The following is a 12527-nucleotide window of genomic DNA, read 5'->3' as shown; positions in this document are numbered from 1 at the left end:
CTTAAAGAGAAGCATGCTTGATAAAGCTGGATAATAGCATCTATTTCCGAGACAGGCCAAGAACTTGAAAATCCCATTAGACTAATGATGTGGCAAACATCAGAGGAAAAGTCATTTCCAATTCATCCTCACAGATCACTTCAGTCCTGTACCAACCTCACAAGGGACATCAGTGATACGATCTGGCCCTGAACAACTGTGAAACTTATTAGGAGACTACTTTCCTAGAAACTTTAAAAATAGGATAGTGAGGGGCGCCTGGGTGGCACAGCAGTTAAGCGTCTGCCTTCGGCTCAGGGCGTGATCCTGGCGTTATGGGATCGAGCCCCACATCAGGCTCCTCCGCTATGAGCCTGCTTCTTCCTCTCCCACTCCCCCTGCTTGTGTTCCCTCTCTCGCTGGCTGTCTCTATCTCTGTTGAATAAAGAAATAAAATCTTTAAAAAAAAAATAGGATAGTGAGATTTGAAAAAATAACTGCATGTGAAGAAGATTGATTAGATGGATATCAGCTCTCAAATTCCTCTTAAACTTCACAATTCATTTGGAAAGATATTGGGAGTATCAATTACAGCATTATTTACCAAATCAAATTTGATCATGGATCACTAGTAATTTGACTCTAGTTCTACCCTGGTTGTACTCAGTCTACACATCAATAACAAAACCAGCCTGGGACTAAGGATTTCCTAGAGCTTGGCTGGCCCAATGGCCCAATGCTGCTTTATCATTATCTCTAATTTCAGGGAAGAGCAAACTTAAGAGCAGCTCTTAAAGATTAAGAACAATGATGTGCTAGGGTAGGCAAGCCAAGGGTTAAGTAACAGTGAACCACCTGTTAAACACAGCCATCACTAAAGATGAAATTACATACGCTATGATGAACCAGTATATATGAAAAACAATGATACTGAAGTTAAAAACTCATCACTCCCTAATTATTTTACATTCTACCCTCCTCTGCATTCTTGACATTATTTGCATCAATTGTATCTGTACGGTAGAAGTACTATAGAATGATGGGCTATTGGGCATCTTTTCCTAACTCTGCAGCGTCATCACATTGGTAATCTGAAATTGACTGTACCGGGAGTATTTATACCACACAATAATATAAATCGGGCCCCATCTTACCTCCCAAAGGGTCAGTTTAAACATTTAAAACCACATTACCATATATCGGCTAACCGAACATAATCATAAAAATAAATAAATAAATAACCCAGAAAAGAAAATAACCACGTTGGTGGGGGGGGGGGTGGGGCCTGGGTGGCACATTTGGTTAAGCATTCAGAGTTTTGGCTCGGGTTGTGATCTCATGGTCTTGGGATCAAGACTCGCATCTGGCTCCACACTCAGTATGGTGCTTGAGACTCTCTCCCTCTACACTGCCGTCTCCCCACCCCCACTCATGCTCTCTTTCAAATAAATAAAATCTTATTTTTTTTTCATTTTTTAAAGATTTTTATTTATTTATTTGAGAAAGAGAGGAAGAGAGATGGCATGAGCTGTGGGAAGAGGGAGAAGCAGACTCCCCGCTGAGCAGGGAGCCCTATGTAGTACTCGATCCCAGGACCCTGGGATCACGACCTGAGCTGAAGACAGACGCTTAACTGACTGAGTCACCCAGGTGCCCCTCAAATAAATAAAATCTTAAAAAAAATAAATAAGCACATTACTGGCTGGAGAGGGTGGCACAGCCCGTGGGTGGCTCCTGTGCAGATCCCATCTCAATCATTCTTTTGAGCCCCATAAAATAGTCTTTAAAAACAAGTTGCCAAGCAGCAGAATACACACTTTCTCAAATGCCATAGAGCATTCTCCAGGATAGAACATACACTAGGCCACGAAACAAGTCTCAGTAAGTTTAAAAAGACTGAAATCGCATCAATTCTGACCATGATGGTTTAAACTAGGAATCAATTATAAGAAGAAAACTGGAAAAACCACAAATACATGGAGATCAAACATGCTACTTAACCAATAGGACAACAAAGAAATCAAGAAATAAAATAATACATGGAGACAAATGAAATGGAAATACAACATACTAAAATCTATGGGAAGCGGCAAAAGCAGCTCTAACGGGGAAGTTTATAGCCATACAGGCCTACCTCCAGAAATAAGAACAATCGCAAATAAGTATGTAACTTTACACCTAAAGGAACTAGAAGAATGAAGGCCAAAGTTAGTAGAGGAAATAAGACAGATCAGAGCAAAAATAAACGAAATAGAAAGGATCAATGAAACTAAGAGCTGGTTCTTTGAAAAGACAAAATTGATAAACCCTTAGCTAGACTCATCAAGAAATAAGAGAGGGCTGGGGCATCTGGTTGACTCAGTCGATAAAGCATGTGACTCTTGATCTTGAGGTTGTAAGTTCGAGCCCCAGCTCCTAAGTTTGAGAAGGATCAAAAAATCAGAAATGAAAGAGAAGAAATTACTACTGATGCCACGGAAGTACAAAGGATCATAAGAGACTATTATGAATAATTATACACCAACCAACTGGACAAATTAGAAGACATGGATAAATTCCTAGAAATATATAATCTTCAAAGATAGAATCAGGAAGAAATAAAAAATCTGAATAGACTGATTACTATTAAGAACATACAATCAGTAGTAAAACACTTCCAGTGAACAAAAGCCCAGGACTAGACAGCTTCACCAGTGAATTCTACCAAACATTCAAAGAAGATTTGATACTTACCTTTCTCAAACTCTTCCAAAAAACTGAAGAGAAGGTAATGCTCCTAAATTCATTTTATGAAACCAGAATTACCCTGATAACAAAACCAGAAGGACCTCTCTCTCTCTCTCTCTCTCTCTCACACACACACACACACACACACACACACACACACACACACACACACACATATTATAGGCCAATACTCCTAATGAACCTATACACAAAAATCCTCAGCAAAATATTAGCTAACTGAATTCAACAACACATTAAAAATATCACACACCATGATCAAGTGGGATTTATTCCAGTGATGGAAGGATGATTCAACATTTGCAAATGAATTCGTGTGATACAGCACATTAACAAAATGAAGGATAAAAATCACATGATCATTTCGACAGATGTAAAAAAGGCATTTGAAAAATTCAACATCGATTTACAATACAAACTCTTGACGAAGTGGATATAAACTGAACGTATCATAATAAAGGCCATACCTAACCTCATACTCAACAGCAAAACAGCTAAAAGCTTTTCCTTTAAGATCAAGAGCAAGACAAGGATGCCCACTCTCACCACTTTTATTTAACACAGTATTGGAGTCCTAACCAGGGCAATTAAGCAGGAAAAAGAAATAAAAAGTCACCCGAATTTATAAAGGAAGAAGTAAAACTATCACTATTTGTGGACATGATTTTATTTATAAAAAGCCCTAAACAGTCCACCAAAAAACTATTATAATACACAAATTCAGTAAAGCTGGAGGGTACAAAATTAATATACATAAATCTTTCACATCTTTATAAACTAATAACAAACTAACAGAAAAATCCCAAATAGGCAAAGCAATCCTGAGAAAGAACAAAACTGAAGGTATTACATTTCCTAATTTCAAACTGTATTAATCAAAACAGTATGGTATTGGCATAAAAACAGACACATTGATCAATGGAACAGATAGCTCAGAAACGAACCCAAGTATATATGGTCAATCAGTTTATGACAAAGGAGGCAAGAATATACAATGGGGGTACGGGCAGTCTCTTTAATAAATAGTGATGGGAAAACTGGACAGCCACATGCAAAAGAATGAAACTGGACCTCTTTCTTACACCATACACAAAAATTAACTCAAAACGGATTAAAGACTTGAATGTAAGACGAGAAACCATAAAAATCCTACAAAAAAACATAGGCAGTGAGCTCTGTGACACTGCTCTTGGGGATATTTTGTTTGGATCGGACTCCAAAGGCAATGGCAACAAAACCAAAAATAAACAAATGGAACCACGTCAAACTAAAAAGCTTCTGTACACACAAAAAATTTGTCAACAAAATTAAAAGGCAACCTACGGAATAGGAGAAGATATTTGCAAATCACATATCTTATAATAGGGGTTAATATCCAAAATATAAAGAACTCATACAGCTCAATAACAACATAAAAATAAAAATAATCCAATTAGAAAATGGACAGAGGATCTGAATACACATTTTTCCAAAGCAGACATAAAGATGTTCAACAGACACATGAACAGACGCTCAACATCACTAACCACAAGATATACCACCTCACACCTGTCAGAGTGGCTATAATCAAAAGAATAAGCAATAACCAGTGTTGCTAAGAATGTGGAAAAAAATGAATCCTCACGAACTGTTAGTAGAAATGTAAATTTCTGCGGCCACTATGGAAAACAGTATGGAGGTTCTCTAAAAAAGTTAAAAATAGAACTAAAATCCAAAAATTCCACTTCTGGATATTTATCCAAAGAAAATGAAAACACTAATTTGAAAAGATATGTGCAGCCCTATGTTCAATGCAGCATTATTTATAATAGTGAAGATATGGAAACAACCTAAGTGTCCATCCATGGATGAATGGATAAAGATGTGGTACAACAGAATACTACTCAGCCACAAAAAAGAATGCAATCTTGCCATTTGCAACAATATAGATGGACCCAGATAGTATTATGCTAAATGAAATAAGTCAGACAGAAAGCAAATACATGGAATCTTATACGTGGAGTCTAAAAAAATAAGCAAACAGAACAAAACCAAACCAAACTCATAGATACAGAGAATATGTTGGTGGTTGCCGGAGGGGAGGGTGTGGGGGGTAGGTGAAATGTGGGATGGGGATGGGGGGGTACAAACTTCCAGTTATATAAATATTTATATAAATAAATAAGTCATGGAGATGTACTGCATGTAACGTACAGCATGGTGACCAGTCAATAACATTATATTGCAAATTTGAAAGTTGCTAAGAGTAGAACTTGAAAGTTTTGATCACAAGAACAAATTTTTCATAACTTTATATGGTAACAGATGGTAACTAGACTTACTATGGTGATCATTTTGCAATGTATACAAATATCCAATTGTTACACTGGACACCTGAAACTAAAATAAAGTTGTATGTTAATTATATTTCAATTTTTATAAAGGTGCCCAAAATCTTTTAGGGATCATTAGAAATGGCTTCCTTTTGGAACACACATACCCTCTCTTTAAACAATGAAGTATATTTGCTAATAAACAGCAAACTGTGTCTGAGAAATTTTGGAATTCCCACAATTGGTGTTTTTGAGAAAGGCTTATGACTGGTTATTTTTATTTTTTGTCCTTTGTCTCTTACATCAAATACTTTCTCTTGTGAAAAGAGCTCTTGCCCTAAGGCAACGTAAAGTAGCCTTGAGAACAAAGAACAAAGATGGACCAAATTGCTCCCCCCAACCTCCAGGAAGTAATTAAGAAGGCCCAGAGCAACTCCCTGCAATACAAAGGCCAGATTCACTAACGAATGGTTTGGACGCTGTTTGGGTCATTTCAGACATATGGAGTATCTCATTCAAGTTACTTAAAAGAACATCCAAATTAGTATGAGAAAAAATGAAGGCATGTGTGTAAAGGACATTACACACATTAGTTTTGACTTTTTCTTTAAGCTTTCCTTGGAGTGCCTACCAATATACTCTCAACACCCAAGCTGAATTGGGAAAAAAGTTATATACACAAAACATAAATTATTTTTAATTTGCTCTTTTTTATGTAGTTGGGGAAAAAAACCAACCCTGAACCCTAGGTGGTGATGTGTGCCATACTAATGCCACTATATCTTGTAAAAAGTGCATGAATCAGGACAAAGGGCCATGCGCTGGTTCTTGACAGTAAATTAAGGGCATCAAAAAGTCAAAAGAAAGTAGTTTCCATGACTGAGGAATTATTACCTAACTCTAAACTTGAGTACACCAACGTTCTGTATTTTTTTCTACAGGAAATGCACAAATAGGATGCAGTATACTGAGAATCAATCACATACATTTTCAACTAAACAATGAAAAATAGTAGAGCAACCATTAAAGTTTTAAAAGGTTTTTTCCAAGTATTAATATGTGGGTGTATGCCTGTAATAGAACCTTCAAAGGTACCCTTAGTTCTTCAGTATTTAATATCTGAATAAACTAAAAAATGTCATGTCATGATATCTTTGATCTCTAAAAAATTATTTATAAGCCTAAGTGGATGATTTTATTTGCACTATCCTACTTTGATGACCACTTGGGAATATGGTTAAAATCCTGCTTCTGATAGATCAAAAAAAGTGAAAACATTCTCCACTTTATACTTTATTTAAAATTAATAAAATGATAAACACAATTACAGGTAAATGGCAATTCAGCACATTTAGTTGGATAATATTTTTAAAATTACATATTCACAAGTACACAGAGCCTTTACCAACATCAAACATTTTAGTCTATGTAGTCAAAGTCTTCTGGAATTCCAAAGTTTTTATCAATTTTATTTTCTTCGAACCCAAATTTTCTTTTGGCCCAAGATTTTATTGCAAATATATTATCTATAAAGAAAATCGAGAAACATTTTTAAGAATTGAAAACACAATCATAAACACGTCAAATATAATTATATTCTTTTTTGTTACTTCTATTACTTTCAGAAGTATCAACATAAGAAGTATGCTTTATTTTCAAAAGTAATGGCAATTCATTTCCGAAGAAAGAAAATACTTTAGTACTTTGAGCAACCGGATCTCATATTTAAAAATTCAGCAAATTAGTTGCCACTAAAGAATACCTGAGTTAAGAATAATCCAAAAACAGGGAAAGGCTAACAATGGTGTTTCTTCCACATTTTCACAGCAGAGGTCAACACTCTTACCTCAGGAATGACAATTGCTCCTGTTCCCAAAGGGTACGCATTCTCTCCAGACCTTCTTCCCTTCCCCACAGATGATAATGGTTTCCAGATAATCAGGCCAGTGTGAGGGAGAAGGGGAGAGGAGAACAGAAGGTAGTTCCCTATCTTCAGACTAAGATAGGAGCAGATGGACCCTTCGTGTCCTCTACGGGGAAATTTAAAATGCATTGTGCCACTGAAGTGTTAGGTCTCCTTATAGGAATTTATCCCAGGGAAACAAAATAAATTGTGTACAAAGATTTATGATTAAATCTTTATTCCAATGTAATAAAAGAAAAAATAAAAAGAATCTAAATATCTAATCTCATTTATTGTACTTCACTTTATTGTACTTCAAAGATAGTGAGTTTTTACATATCGCAGGTTTGGGGCCACCATGTGTTGAGGAAGTCTATTGGCGCCATTTTTCTAATAGCATTTGCTCACTTCATATATTTATGTCACATTTTGGTAATTTTCATGTATTTGAAAGTCTTTCATTAATATTATTAGATTTGTTCTGGTGACCTTTGATGCTACTATTATACTGTTTGGGGGCACCACGAACTGCACCTATGTAAGACAGCATACTTAATATTTTGTGTGTTTGTCCCACCAGCTGGCTGTTCCCCCATCTCCGTACCTCCCCTCAGGCCTCCCTACTTCCTGAGACACAACAACATTGAAATTAGGCCAATGAATAAACCCAACAACAGCCTCTAAGTGTTCAGGTGAAAGGAAGAGTTGCACATTCCTCACTTTAAATCAATAGCTAGAAATGATGAAGCTTGGTGAGGAAGGCACGTCAAAAGCCAAAACAGGCTGAAAACTAGGCCCCTTGTGCTAGACAAGTTGTGAGTGCAAAGAAAGAGTTCTTGAAAGAAATAGCAAGTGCTACTCCGGTGAACACACAAATGGTAAGAAAGGGAAACGGCCTCGTTGCTGATATGGAGAAAGTCAGAGTGGTCTGGATAGAGGATCAAACCGCCACAGCATTCCCTTTATGTAAGAAATACACTGCATAAGGCTATAGCAGCCATAGAGAGTGAGTCCTCTGATGGGTGTGAGCAAAGTAAGTGAAAAACTTTCTGGAAAGGATTCACCATTCAAGATGCTATTAAGACCATCCATGATTCATGGGAAGAGGTCTGCATATCAACATTAACAAGTCTGGAAGAAGTTGGTTCCAACTCTCAAGGATGACGGTGAGGAGCTCAAGACTTCAGCGGAGGAAGTAACTGCAGATGTGGTGGGAATAGCGAGAGAGCTAGAATTCCAGGTGGGGCCTGAACAGAACTGAACTGCTGCAATCTCAGGATCAAATTTGAAGGGATGAGGAGTTGCTTTTCATGGATGAGCAAAGAAAGTGATTTCTTGTGATGGACTCTACTCCTGGTAAAGATGCTGTGAAGATTAATGAAATGACAAAGGAAGAATTTACAAAGTTACATAAACTTAACAAAGCAGGGGCAGGGTTTGAGAGAACAGATTCCAATTTTGAAAGTTCTACTGTGGATAAAATGCCAATGAACAGCATTACACGCTACAGAGAAATCGCTCCTGAAAAGAAGAGTCAATCAATGTGGTGAACTTCTTCATTGTCTTATTTTAAGAAATTGCCACAGCCACCGTGACCTTCAGCAGTCACCACCCTGGTCAGTCAGCAGCCATCGGCATGGAAGCAAGACCCTCCACCAGCAAAATGATTAGGACTCACTGAAAGCTCAGGTGATGGTTAGCGTTTTTTGGCAAGAAATTATTTTTAAATTAAGGTATGGACATTGCTTATTTTGACATAATGCTATTGCATACTTAACAGACTATGGTATAGCATAAACGTAACTTTTATATGCGCTGGGAAGCAAAAAATTGATTTGACTCACTTTATTGCGATATTCACTTTACTGTGTCTGTATTTTGTTATGTTACCCTGAACAAATTAATACCTGGAGTTTGATCACCTTTAAATATATCATTTTAGGAAATTTAATTCCAAGTATCAGATAATAACTACATGTTTGGAATGAAGTTTGTTTTGAAAGTGAATACTACTGCATCAAATAGAATAATGGTAACAGAATATCCCCAGTTCTTCTAATTAGATTGTAATGGAATAACAATGGAGAGTAAAAGATGAATCTTTATGTAACAATTTAAAGCAAATCTTTAGTTTTCATGAAGACCTGAGAGAGACAACTACTAACATGAGGCACTCCAGAATGATTTGTTTAGTTTTTCTAGTGTCTGCACAACCATGCATTCTTGTCAGTCACGGTCAGATACTTACATCGGGCCCCCTGCTACGTGAGACAGGTATGAAGTGTATTACAGGTACTCAACAAGGTAGAGAGCCTATGCCTTCGAGCTGACACAGGAGAGAGAGAAAAATCAACACATTACTAAAGAATTCCAAAGTGTTATGTATGTTACAGAGAAAAGATCAAGTAGGATGTGTACAGCTTCCAGAACAGGCTGCAAAAGCACAGAAAGATTGCCAGGAAATGAGAGAACAGATGCAGCCCTGTAGGAAGCTTGAAGGAATGGGCTTCAAACCTGGATCGGGAGAGAAAAAACTAAGCAGCACAATAAGGCTACAGGCTTAGCAGGAAGGAGTTGCTGCTTCATGCGATTGCAAGAAATCATTTTAATATAAACCTCCAACGATGACACTTGATCTTAGCCGAAAGGCCGAGACGCGAGGAAACCTCCAAAGATTAAAACCAAACCAAAAGAACAAACAAATGAAAGCCTATCCACGATAGTGCTTAACGGACCAACTCAAAAAGACTGTTCAACATGTCTTGGGCTGCTGGATGTCTGCCTTCAAACAATGTTACCTGCGATCTTGAATTAATTCCCTGTCAAACACAATTTTCCTATTATGTGGAAATTTTTATAAATGGAAAAAAAATAGTGGGTTTTTTTTCCTTTAAAGAAAGAGTCTTAAGACTAGTAGGATTTCTGTTCATTTCCATGGTGGCATCCCCAGGATACATGCAGAAATTGGATGGGCAATATCATAAACATGAGTCTGTGTTTAGAACCTCACAACATCTATCCCCCCCAACTCACTACGATGCCTCTCACATAAAGTCATAAATACTCCACTATCTTGAATTACTAAGCAAGGTTTTATATAAGCTGTTAAATTACATTTAAAGTGTATTTAATGCCATAAATCATTTAGATGTGATATTTCTAGTGATAATTTATACCCTGAGGTAATCTCTCCTTTTGTAAAACTGAAATATTGAATTACTGAACAGTAAGCACCTTCCATTCTAAACACATTTTTAAGGACCTTTTTAGGTAAAAGGAAAGCAAAACCTTAACTAATAAGTAGGTAATAATCTTTAGTTACAAGTATTACAGATGTTTTCTTTTTGTTTTGAAGACAGGTTGGTTTTCTGTGGTATAATTTGTTTTAACTCCATGCTTCTCACAACACTTTTATGTTGGAAGGAGCAAGTTGTAACTTCAAATGGAAATATGGCTCCTAACAGCTGTTTCTGCTGTGCTAAAAATATCTTCCTTCCTATATGACTTTAAAAGTTTCAGGTTCTTTCTCAACTAATAACATAAGGGGAGAAAGAAGCTCAAATTGTTCCTTTTTTTCATAACTGGACGTTTATGATCAAGTGAAAAACATGAAAGGATTTTTTAAGAGAAGAAGGAAAAAGGGAGCATTTGTTTATCTATATATCTAATATTGTGTCAAAGGGCTTACAAACTTTTATTTAATTCTCCCACAACGTAAGGTAGATATAATCTAATGGAGGAAGCAGGTTCAGAGAAGTTCAATAAGTGATACAGCACCTGAAGAACACAATCCGGATTTCTTTCAAAGTCAAGTTCTTCCCACCATATACACAGGCTGCTTATCCCTACTGCTTGCTGAGCTGCTTTGCTGAGAACTATTGGGGAAAGTCACATTGTCTTATTTATTTTTTTTAAAGATTTTATTTATTTATGTGACAGAGAGACAGCCAGCAAGAGAGGGAACACAGCAGGGGAGAGGGAGAGGAAGAAGCAGGCTCCCAGCGGAGGAGCCTGACGTGGGGCTCGATCCCGGAACGCCAGGATCACGCCCTGAGCCAAAGGCAGACGCTTAACGACTGCGCTACCCAGGCGCCCCACATTGTCTTATTTTTAACCTACGAGTCTGCTTGTCTTTTTCACTTACTCAAAATTTTGAATTTCTCAAATTTTATATTGATATTACTGTATTATTTATTTATACTTACTGGACACACATCTCATTCTTTTCTTTTCTTTAATGTTAGCTTGCTGTTTTTACCCTCTTCTTATCACCAAAGCATTACATTATTTATGAATGTATTACTTTGTAATAAATAAAAATTTCATAGGAACCAAAGGCCAATGACAATAATTTTATCAATCTACTTCATTCTAAACTAGACAAGGAAACATGATTCTTAAACATTCTGTGACATACAGAAGCCTGGACATGGAGTCAGGAAACCTGGCTCAAATCTTTGTACATTCAGTGACTATTACCTTTGACTCAAGGCAGTCACTTTGAATTTTCTGCATCTCTGTGTCAATACAATCTTACCCATACTCTCCCAGAGAAACAGAATGATGAGGAGTATCACATGTGAAGGTATAATAGACTCTTACCAGGACAGTAAAAATTCAATTACCATTACTTTAGAATACTAGAAAAACATCAGTATAATTTGTAGATAGGTTTTAACAGTACTAATCATACCTGTATATAATTGACAACAATCCTATAACTTTCTTCCATACTTTAAGACACAGAGAAAATGCCTTATTAATTCTCATTTCTTAGAACAACTCTGGTGCAGACCAGAGGGTATATCCATTGGCAAATGGATTAACGAGGCATTTATATGAAAGCAGGTATAGGGAAGACGTTATCATGCAGTGGGTAAGAGCTTGGATTCTGGGATCAGAAAAGCTGGATTCTAATTCCCATTCACTGCCTAGCCCCTGGGTCACCATAGGCCCTTGATGGCCTCAGTTCCATCTCTAAAATTAGGGATGATAATCCTATTTCCCTCACAAGATTGTTGCAGAGATAAAATGAGAATGCACTAAAGATACTCTTTACAATGCCTGGCTTATAGTCTAGCCCTCAACAAATGTTAGCTATTATTATCATGAGCAAGAAGACAAATCTTTAGGATTCCATTAAATTCGTTAAAGTTTTATCTTGCACTAATATCACGAAGGTTAAGTGATTAGCCCAAGTAACTTATCTAGGAAAAATTACACAAAAGTTAAACTGCAAGCCATCATTGGTTTTACAAAAATAGATTGTATTTTATTTATTTTTTTATTTTTAAAGATTTTATTTATTTATTTGACAGAGATAGAGACAGCCAGCGAGAGAGGGAACACAAGCAGGGGGAGTGGGAGAGGAAGAAGCAGGCTCATAGCGAAGGAGCCTGATGTGGGGCTCGATCCCATAACGCTGGGATCACGTCCTGAGCCGAAGGCAGATGCTTAACCGCTGTGCCACCCAGGCGCCCCAAAATAGATTGTATTTTACATACAAAATGACTCAAAGTAGGATTTAAAAAAAAAAACTTAAGTAACTGAAATATAATGATTTAATAAAAATACAGGGGTGCCTGAAT

The 12527-nt window shown here is 36.8% G+C and overlaps 1 protein-coding gene across 1 annotated transcript in view; it reads right to left on the bottom strand.

The window, feature by feature from the left end:
- Positions 1-6311: 6311 nt before the first annotated feature.
- The window catches only part of MND1 (meiotic nuclear divisions 1), a 62468-nt gene continuing 56252 nt past the window's right edge, over positions 6312-12527 (bottom strand). Inside the window, exon 10 of the mRNA XM_040625486.1 lies at positions 6312-6562. Within this exon, the coding sequence (XP_040481420.1) occupies positions 6456-6562 (107 nt within the window). The 3' untranslated portion in view covers positions 6312-6455. The remainder of the gene's footprint in view (positions 6563-12527) is intronic.

Source organism: Ursus maritimus, unplaced genomic scaffold (genome assembly GCF_017311325.1).
Source record: "Ursus maritimus isolate PB19 unplaced genomic scaffold, ASM1731132v1 scaffold_11, whole genome shotgun sequence".
In the NCBI taxonomy this organism is placed as follows: domain Eukaryota; kingdom Metazoa; phylum Chordata; class Mammalia; order Carnivora; family Ursidae; genus Ursus; species Ursus maritimus.
The sequence above is the reverse complement of the archived record's forward strand: the minus strand, read 5'-3'. Positions and strand labels throughout refer to the sequence as shown.